The following is a 9,367-nucleotide window of genomic DNA, read 5'->3' as shown; positions in this document are numbered from 1 at the left end:
TTTTTCTCGGTTTTATAATTAAGACGATGTGTAATTGAATATTTAAATTATCGGTTAGGACGAAAACTTGGTAAGCGTTTATGTAACTTAATTGCAAATGCCCGCTACTTCGTATGCGGAGTATGGAATTTATTATTAAATGAATTTATATTTTTCTAAACCAGTAAGGAAAGGCCAAAAGTCGAGCGGAGCCGACCCTACACCACTATGCGTATTTAGTAGAGCTCCCATAACAAAAAAGTGTATACTGGGAATTTATGTGTAGTAGATCATACCAACATTGAACCTTACTTGATTGCGTATCATGGCTTTGAAGTAGTCATACTTTGGGAACTATTTCCAACTCCAAATCAATTTCTAACAAATTTGACGAATGCCTTTGTACCCTATTACCAAATAACATGAATGTATAGTACATGATATGACTTCGATAAGAATCATATTAAAAAATATGTATTGGAGCAATGAAAATAGCGGACAAAGTTTTGCCAAATGGAAAAATTCGGTTGAATATGAAAACATCTATTCAATTTGGGCTGATATTACATATAAGGTGGACAATAACCGTAAAATCGGATAAAGATGTATGCTGCAGCTATATAAATGTGAGGGACCTAGACACTTATGCATGTGAGGGACCTAGACACTAAATCGGATGAACAATATATATGGGAGCCATAGCTATATCTGAACCGATTTCCACCAAATTTGATGTACTAACTTCTAGACTGAATTCGGTCGGGCCAAATAAATATTGTTCTCAATCGGATAATAAATGCGACCTGTACATGAATGCATTTTGTACACGGACTTACATGCATAAATCGACTCAGAAAGTGATTCTATGAAGGTCCTCAAAAGTTACTGTGGGTCTATCTCGATTTTTTCTTATTCCAAATTTCAGATTTTCTTCCACAAATTGCAAATGTTAATACAATTTAGTACTTTTCGTACTTTTTTGGTACTTTTGTGCTTTGAGTGAATGTAGAATGTAGACATCCAAAATTTTGGAATTAGAATCACAATTTTTGCGGTCTGGTTTATTCATGGCGGGGATTTGGAAATGCGTACCAAAAAATCCAAATGGAAGCAAATTTAGTACGATTTATTACCCATAAGTACACATTTCCATAACAATCTGCATCATACAATCCAATAGATTCAATTTAAGAATTATAGTCCAATCGGTATATCCAAATCCAAAAGTACTAAATTGAGTACTGTTTAGTACACTTAAGTACGAATTTCCAAAGCAGCTCTATTAGTTCACCGAAATCCAAATTGTACCAAATTTAGTACATACAGTGCATATTTATAAAACTACCCACATATCCCAATCCTACATTAACCACAATTCGTCTAAATTTAAATTGTCCTAAATTTAGTACCATATAGTACAGATAAATAAGATTTTACAAAACTTCTCACATAACCCAATCCTACACTCCAAGAATAATCTCAAGTTCAACTTTCAGGATATCAACTCTAGTGGTTCACTAAAACCCTAATTGTACCAAATTTAGTACATATAGTACAAATTTTCAAAACTACCCACATATTCCAATCCTACACTCCGACAGTAATCTTATATCCAACTTTGAGTATTACAACTCTTTTGGTTCTCCCAAAATTTAAATTGTACAAATTTAGTACCATTAAGTACACCAAAGTACGGATTTCCCAAACTACCCAAATTCATCAATCCTATAATACAATAGCAATCTATCGGTTCACCGAAATCGAAATTGTACAAATTTAGTACCATTCAGTACTTTTCGTGCACATAAGTACAAATTTCGAAAACCACCTCCATATTCCAATTCTACACTCCGACAGTAATGTAAATCTCAAATTTCAGGATCCCAGCTCCATCCGTTCCTCCAAATTCAAATTGTACTACATTTAGTACCATTTAGTACTTTTCGGATACACACACACATTTCCAAAACTACCTCCTTACATTGAATATACTCTTCAACCTTGATTCCCATTCCAAATTTTATATGATACGAAATGGCACCAAATGTAGTATATTTTAGTACTCTTCGTACACTTATAGTGCGCGCTTCCAAAAACCCTTTGGTACATCTATCATACACTCCATCAGTGATCCTCATTCTAAATTTAATATTTGTAGCTCTACTGTTTCTTCAATTACAAGGGGTACCATATTTAGTACCTTTTAATATTTTTCGTACCGTTCTAGTACGAATTTCGAAAAACCCAGTCTAATGTGACCCTTTGTAATATGGAAGCAGCGCAATAATAATCAATAATTTCCAGATGCAAAAATGTCAATTTTTATTTCGATTAAAAATCCAAAAAATTCATATTTGAGCAAAAAATTAAAAAAAAATATTTCTAGCGTGGCTTGGATTTTTGTCCACCTTTGTTCTGGGCCTTCTTGCGTTTTTTCAATTTTTGCGCTTCCAATAGAGCCAGGGCCTCGGCTTCAGCTTCCTAGAACCCCATTAACATTAAATTGAAATAAGAAATAAAAATCATTTTAGTTTGAAATACCTGTCTCTTCAATTCCGCTAGCTGACGTTCACGTTCCTCCTTTTCAAGACGTTTTTCAATATCCCGATGAAATCTTTCAATTTCTTGGAGATGCATTTTCTTGGCATCTCGTAGCTTATCTATTTGAGCTTGAATGTAGTTATTCTTATTTTCCATTACCTCAAATTCGTTATCGAAACGTTCCTGAAGTTCATTGATTCGTCTTTTGTATTGCTACAAATGGAGAATTTGGAAGTTTAACAATTGAAAAAGCAGCTTAGTTTGGCCGGGCCGAACTTTTGATAAAATTGGATTTGGAATTGGATATGGAAAAAAATTATCCATTACACACTTCAAATACGAGATTTGAAACAATTTCGGTGAAAAACTTCGCTAAAATCCTCAAAACACCGTCATATGTGGGCTATACGAAGACGTGGACCAGCATAAGTAACTTTTTACCATGGGTTGAAGTACCCATTAAGATCATATAATACGAAATTTGAAGCGATTCCGGTAAAAACTATGGCTAAAATCATCAAAATATAGGGTCTATACGAAAACGAGGACCAACATAGCCCATGCCTACTGACCAAATAGGTATAAGTTCAATATTATAGTCTTCTATAACTATTCGATCGAAAGGCTGATTGATTATAATAGGCAGACATCGCTAAGTCGACTTAAAACAAGAATATACAGGGTGTGATGAAAAAACTGCAACCAACTTCAGACTACTGTCATTTCTAAGCCACTCGTCGGACAGCTGTTAAAAGTATGTCAGTCATGACAGCTCATTATATTGTTTTTAGAAGCGTACAAAAGCATTTTGGTGAGAATTTTCCAGAAAAAAAGTTATTCGTGATGGAATTCAAGCGTAATAGTGTGATTTCTTTATATTTGACTGGAAAACCACAAGTGGCTATCGTTAGAGCACTCCAGCATTTAAATGTGAATATATGTTTTGTGTCTCGTACCATCGCTCGTTACCGTGATACTGGTAGTGTAGACCGACGTGGAAGGAAGTGGACGGAAGAAAATAGCAACACCTGCAGAAATGGTTCGAAAAGTAAAGAAGCGACATGATCGAAACCCGCGTCGCAGTGACCGAAAAATGGCTCGTGAGCTGAACTTATCGCAATATTTCATTCGCCAAATATTGAAAAATGAGCTTGGGGTAAAGCCATTGAAATTCCCAAAAGTGCAAGAACCTTCACCGCCACAGAAAGAAAATAGGCTCAAAAGAGCTAAAGAGTTGCTTCCCTTAGCCAAAAGTGGTGAACTGCCGAATTTGGTTTTCTCCGATGAGAAAACATTCGTTGTCCAGCAGTTTGTAAACAAACAAAATGATCGTGTGATCGGCGCTTGGCAAAGAGGTCAGCAGAAAATGTGCACCTTCGGTTGGACACCAGAACTCAAGCGCCGGCCATGGTGAGAGTGTGGGTCGCCATAACAGCCGATGGTCACTCCACGCTCTTATTAATCGACCGTGGCATCAGAATAAATGCCGAATATTATCGCGAAAATATTCTGGAGGCCACGCAAACATTTTGGCCACATACATTGGACATTCCAACAGGACTCAGCTCGCGCCACCCAAGAATGGCGAAAATGAGCGTAAAACGGTCACCAACATCTCCGGCTACCAATCCGTATTGTTTCTGGAGTATTTTGGAAAGTAAGGTTGGTGCAAAAAAAAAAAACCAAAGTGTCGATCACCTCAAGCAAGCGCTTCGCCGAAATGGCAACATTCGGGCAGCGTGTGACGGTTTCATTGGCCGTTTGAAGGCCATAAATCGTGCCAAAGGTAACTAAATCGAGCAAATCTAAACTTATTCTAAAATTTGATGCTATTTCCGACATTTTTTGCTTTTATTCAATAAAATTAAAAAAAAAATGTAAAAACTATGGCGTTTGACTTTGTTGCTGTTTTTTTATTCCATTTTCATTAACTTGGACTTTTTAGAATATTTCTTTCATTTTCCCAAAGGATATCTGGGCCTACAATGCGGATGTTTCAGAATATCTTTTGAGGACTATAAGAGCCATCAATGTGGCTTTTTATAATACATATATATTCAATGAGAAGCATAGACGTCAAAGTGGATTTTTTAAAATATTTTTCAATGGCTATCAGAGCCATCGACGAGGATTTTTTAAGGACTACTAGAACCATCAACGTTGATTTTTTAAAGGATATTTTAAAGAGCATTTTTTTAGAATATTTTTCCAAAGCTTATGATTGTTGGACCTTGGATATTTTAAAATATTTTTTAAACGATCATCAGGGCTATCAACGTGGCTATTTATGGAATGTAGAATAGATAATCAGTGGCATCGACTTAAGATTTTGTAAAAATATATTTTTGAAGAGTCCCTAAGAGGATTTAAAAAAAAATCAACTTTGTTATTTTCTTAAATATTTTTTCAATGACCATCAGAATTGTAAACCTGGATTTTTCAAGAGTATTTTTCGAGCATCCTCAGGATAATCAATATGGATATTTTAAATAATATTATTTTAAGAACCATGGAGCAACTTGCACCTATTTAAGGGATATTTTAAGGACCTTCAACATACATGGACAAGATTTTTTTCGGAACATATTTCGAAGCGATCACAAATGTGGATAGTTTAGAGAGTATTTTTTCAAAGACCATTAGAGCCCCCAAATTCGATTTTTAAGAAATTTGTCCATAGAAATAAAAAGTATCATTAAACTAAATCCTAAACTGACCTCCACCAGCGAATAGTAGGTATCCATTATGCTATCGCCACAATGTTTTTCCGTCAATATTTTCTCCTTTAGTTTTTCAATTTCATTCGTATAACCCGATACGGCTTGGTCCATGCGATATTGGTTCTGTTTGACCATGGAACGATACCAATTCAATTCATAGCGGACCTCAATGGGATCGAAAACTAAGGAGAATTAATATAAAATTTTACAACTGAAATTATGTTTTTTTTTTTCTGGAATACCATCGGAATTCATGAAAATCTCTTCAAGGGCCGTTAAACGTTTTTGCTGCTTTTCCAAAAAATCATTGACATTTTCCACCATGACACGATTCTGGGTTTCCTTGAGGGTTTTTAATAATTCTTCCCTCTCACTGGCAAGAGATTCGGGGAGGTTGTGGTATAGTTGGACATTTCTAAATAGGATTGAAATTTTAAATTTACATTTTCTTCGAAGAAAATCGAACAATTACCTCAGATACTTCCATAGATCCTCCTCCTTCAAAGATTCATCCTTTTCGGTTTCTACAGCCGTTTGGAATATTAAATCAATGAATTTTTCAATTTCCCTAACATCAGCTGCAACCTTTTGCTTCTCCAAACATGTTGCGTTGCTTTCCATTAGCAGTACATCAACCCAAATACAATTTGGCAATTTTCGTCGTTCCAGGAAATCCTGATGTGACCAACTGAAGACATTATGGGATATCTTTTCCACATCGGACAAATCGTACTCCGGACAATAATCGATATTCGTGAGAAATTTCAATTGTTCCCGAATTGTTTGATGCAACCGTTTCAATGCCAATTGTTTGATGTGAGAGAATGATGGACGTTTGTCAAATAGCTGTTCAATGTGTTTGGGATTAATGAAATCAAAACGTGGTGGCTTGTTTCCTTTAGCGGAGTAGTATTGGCGGTCATAGCGCGCCTTTTCAAGGGGACTTGTTAGGTTTATGTCGTTAGAGGAGGACATGCTACGAAATAAAGAAAATTAATTAACAAACTTCAAAACAACTAAAGTAAACAAAAAAAAAAAGGAAAACCGAGTCACCATCCCGATTTTTTTATTGTTTCAATTTTTATTGAAAATTATTTCAAGGACTTTCAAATTAAGAAATGTGGATATCAAAGGATATTTTTAAACCAACGCGGATTTTTTGAAAAATATTTTAGGGATATTTTTCAAGGACCTTCGGAGTCCCCAACGTGTATTTTTTTCTGATTTTTTTTCAAGGACCCATGCATTGTGGATTTTTTATTTAAAAAATGTTTTTGTCAGTGACTCTCTGGTCAACCAACGTGGAATTCTTAAATAATATTTTTCAATACTTTTTTCAAGGACCAATAAACGTGGATTTTTTAAAGAATACTTTTTTCAAGGACCAATAAACAAGGATTTTTTAAAGAATACTTTTTTCAAGGACCAATAAACGTGGATTTTTTAAAGAATACTTTTTTCAAGGACCAATAAACGCGGATTTTTTAAAGAATATTTTTTCAAGGAACAACGAGGGGGGTTTTTTTGAAGAATATTTTTTCAAGGAACAACGAGGGGGTTTTTTTTTTAAGAATATTTTTTCAAGGACCAATAAACGTGGATTTTATAAAGAATATTTTTTCAAGGAACAACGAGGGGGGTTTTTTGAAGAATATTTTTTCAAGGAACAACGAGGGGGTTTTTTTTTGAAGAATATTTTTTCAAGGACCAATAAACGTGGATTTTATAAAGAATATTTTTTCAAGGAACAACGAGGGGGGTTTTTTGAAGAATATTTTTTCAAAGAACAACGAGGGGGGTTTTTTTGAAGAATATTTTTTCAAGGACCAATAAACGTGGATTTTACAAAGAATATTTTTTCAAGGAACAACGATGGGGGTTTTTTGAAGAATATTTTTTCAAGGACCAACAAACGTGGATTTTTTAAAGAATATTTTTCAAGGAACAACGAGGGGGTTTTTTTGAAGAATATTTTTTCAAGGACCAATAAACGTGGATTTTTAAAGAATATTTTTTCAAGGAACAACGAGGGGGGTTTTTTGAAGAATATTTTTTCAAGGACCAATAAACGTGGATTTTTAAAGAATATTTTTTCAAGGAACAACGAGGGGGGTTTTCTGAAGAATATTTTTTCAAGGAACAACGAGGGGGTTTTTTTGAAGAATATTTTTTCAAGGACCTTCAGACCAATAAACGTGTATTTTTTAAACTATTTTTTCCAAGACCTTCAGACCAATAAACTTGGATTTTTTAAAGAATATTTTTTTCAAATACCTTCAGACCAATAAACGTGGATTTTTTAAAGAATATTTTTTCCAAGACCTTCAGACCAATAAACTTGGATTTTTTAAAGAATATTTTTTCAAAGACCTTCAGACCAATAAACGTGGATTTTTTAAAGAATATTTTTTCAAGGAGCTTCAGACCAATAAACGTGGATTTTTTAAAGAATATTTTTTTAAGGACCTTCAGACCAATAAACGTATTTGTTTGTTTGACCAATAAACGTGAATTTTTTAAAGAATATTTTTTCAAGGACCTTCAGACCAATAAACGTGGATTTTTTAAAGAATATTTTTTTAAGGACCTTCAGACCAATAAACGTATTTGTTTAAGAATATATTTTCAAAGACCTTCAGACCAATAAACGCGGATTTTTTAAAGAATATTTTTTCAAGGACCAATAGACCAATAAACGCGGATTTTTTAAAGAATATTTTTTCAAGGACCAATAGACCAATAAACGCGGATTTTTTAAAGAATATTTTTTCAAGGTCCAATAGACCAATAAACGTGGATTTTTTAAATAATATTTTTTCAAGGACCAATAGACCAATAAACGCGGATTTTTTAAAGAATATTTTTTCAAGGACCAATATTCCAATAATCGTGGAGTTTTTAAAGAATAATTTTTCAAGGACCAATAAACCAATAAACGCGGATTTTTTATAGAATATTTTTTCAAGGACCAATAGACCAATAAACGCGGATTTTTTAAAGAATATTTTTTCAAGGTCCAATAGACCAATAAACGCGGATTTTTTAAAGAATATTTTTTCAAGGACCAATAAACGCGGATTTTTTAAAGAATATTTTTTCAAGGACCGATAGACCAATAAACGTGGATTTTTTAAAGAATATTTTTTCAAGGACCAATAGACCAATAAACGCGGATTTTTTAAAGAATATTTTTTCAAGGACCAATAGACCAATAAACGCGGATTTTTTAAAGAATATTTTTTCAAGGACCAATAGACCAATAAACGCGGATTTTTTAAAGAATATTTTTTCAAGGACCAATAGACCAATAAACGCGGATTTTTTAAAGAATATTTTTTCAAGGACCAATAGACCAATAAACGTGGATTTTTTAAAGAATATTTTTTCAAGGACCTTCGGACCATTAAAAGTGGATTCTTTAAAGAATATTTTTTAAAGACCTTCAGACCATTAAACGTGGATTTTTTAAAAAATATTTTTTAAAGACCTTCAGACCATTAAACGTGGATTTTTTAAAAAATATTTGTTCAAGGAACTTCAGACCAAGAAACATGTTTTTTAAAGAATATTTTTTCAATGACCAACAGACCAATAAACGTGGATTTTTTAACAATATTTTTTCAAGGACCTTCAGACCATTAAACGTGGATTTTTTAAAGAAAATGCCGACTAGATTTCTTAAAAAAATATTTTTCAAGGACCCTCACGTCTACAACGTGGGTTTGTGAGGATTATATTTCAAGGAATATCAGGCCAATCAACATGGATGTTTTAAAGATATTTTTAAAAGACAAACAAAACTGATATTTTTAAGAATATTCAAACGTGGATTTTTATAAAATATTTATTGGAAGAACCCTCAGCCAAATTTTTTAAAGAATAATTCTTCAAGGGCTCTGAGAAACCAAAGTGGATTTTTACAAAAAAATTTTTTTAGAGTTTTTAAGAATTTTTTAAGAAACCAACGTGATTATTTTAAATACTCTTTTCCAAGGACCTCTCGGCCCAGGGACCCTTAGGCCAGCAAACGTGGATTTTTAAAGAATATTTTTAAAAGTCATCTTGGACCAATAATTTTTTTTAATTTTTACTTCAACCGAGACAGCAACAGTGACCTTAATCTCAAA

At 33.3% G+C, this 9,367-nt stretch overlaps 1 protein-coding gene across 1 annotated transcript; it reads right to left on the bottom strand.

Moving 5' to 3' along the window:
- Positions 1-2,276: 2,276 nt before the first annotated feature.
- Positions 2,277-6,277, bottom strand: LOC101900089 (mRNA export factor GLE1-like). The gene is made up of 5 exons (XM_059124892.1): positions 5,713-6,277; positions 5,483-5,655; positions 5,238-5,422; positions 2,521-2,733; positions 2,277-2,460 (listed from the first exon to the last, which is right to left on the bottom strand). The coding sequence occupies exons 1-5, from the start codon at positions 6,213-6,215 to the stop codon at positions 2,362-2,364; spliced, it is 1,173 nt and encodes a 390-aa protein (XP_058980875.1). The 5' UTR covers positions 6,216-6,277; the 3' UTR covers positions 2,277-2,361.
- Positions 6,278-9,367: the final 3,090 nt, after the last annotated feature.

Source organism: Musca domestica, unplaced genomic scaffold (assembly GCF_030504385.1).
Source record: "Musca domestica strain aabys unplaced genomic scaffold, Musca_domestica.polishedcontigs.V.1.1 307, whole genome shotgun sequence".
Lineage (NCBI taxonomy): Eukaryota > Metazoa > Arthropoda > Insecta > Diptera > Muscidae > Musca > Musca domestica.
The sequence above is the reverse complement of the archived record's forward strand: the minus strand, read 5'-3'. Positions and strand labels throughout refer to the sequence as shown.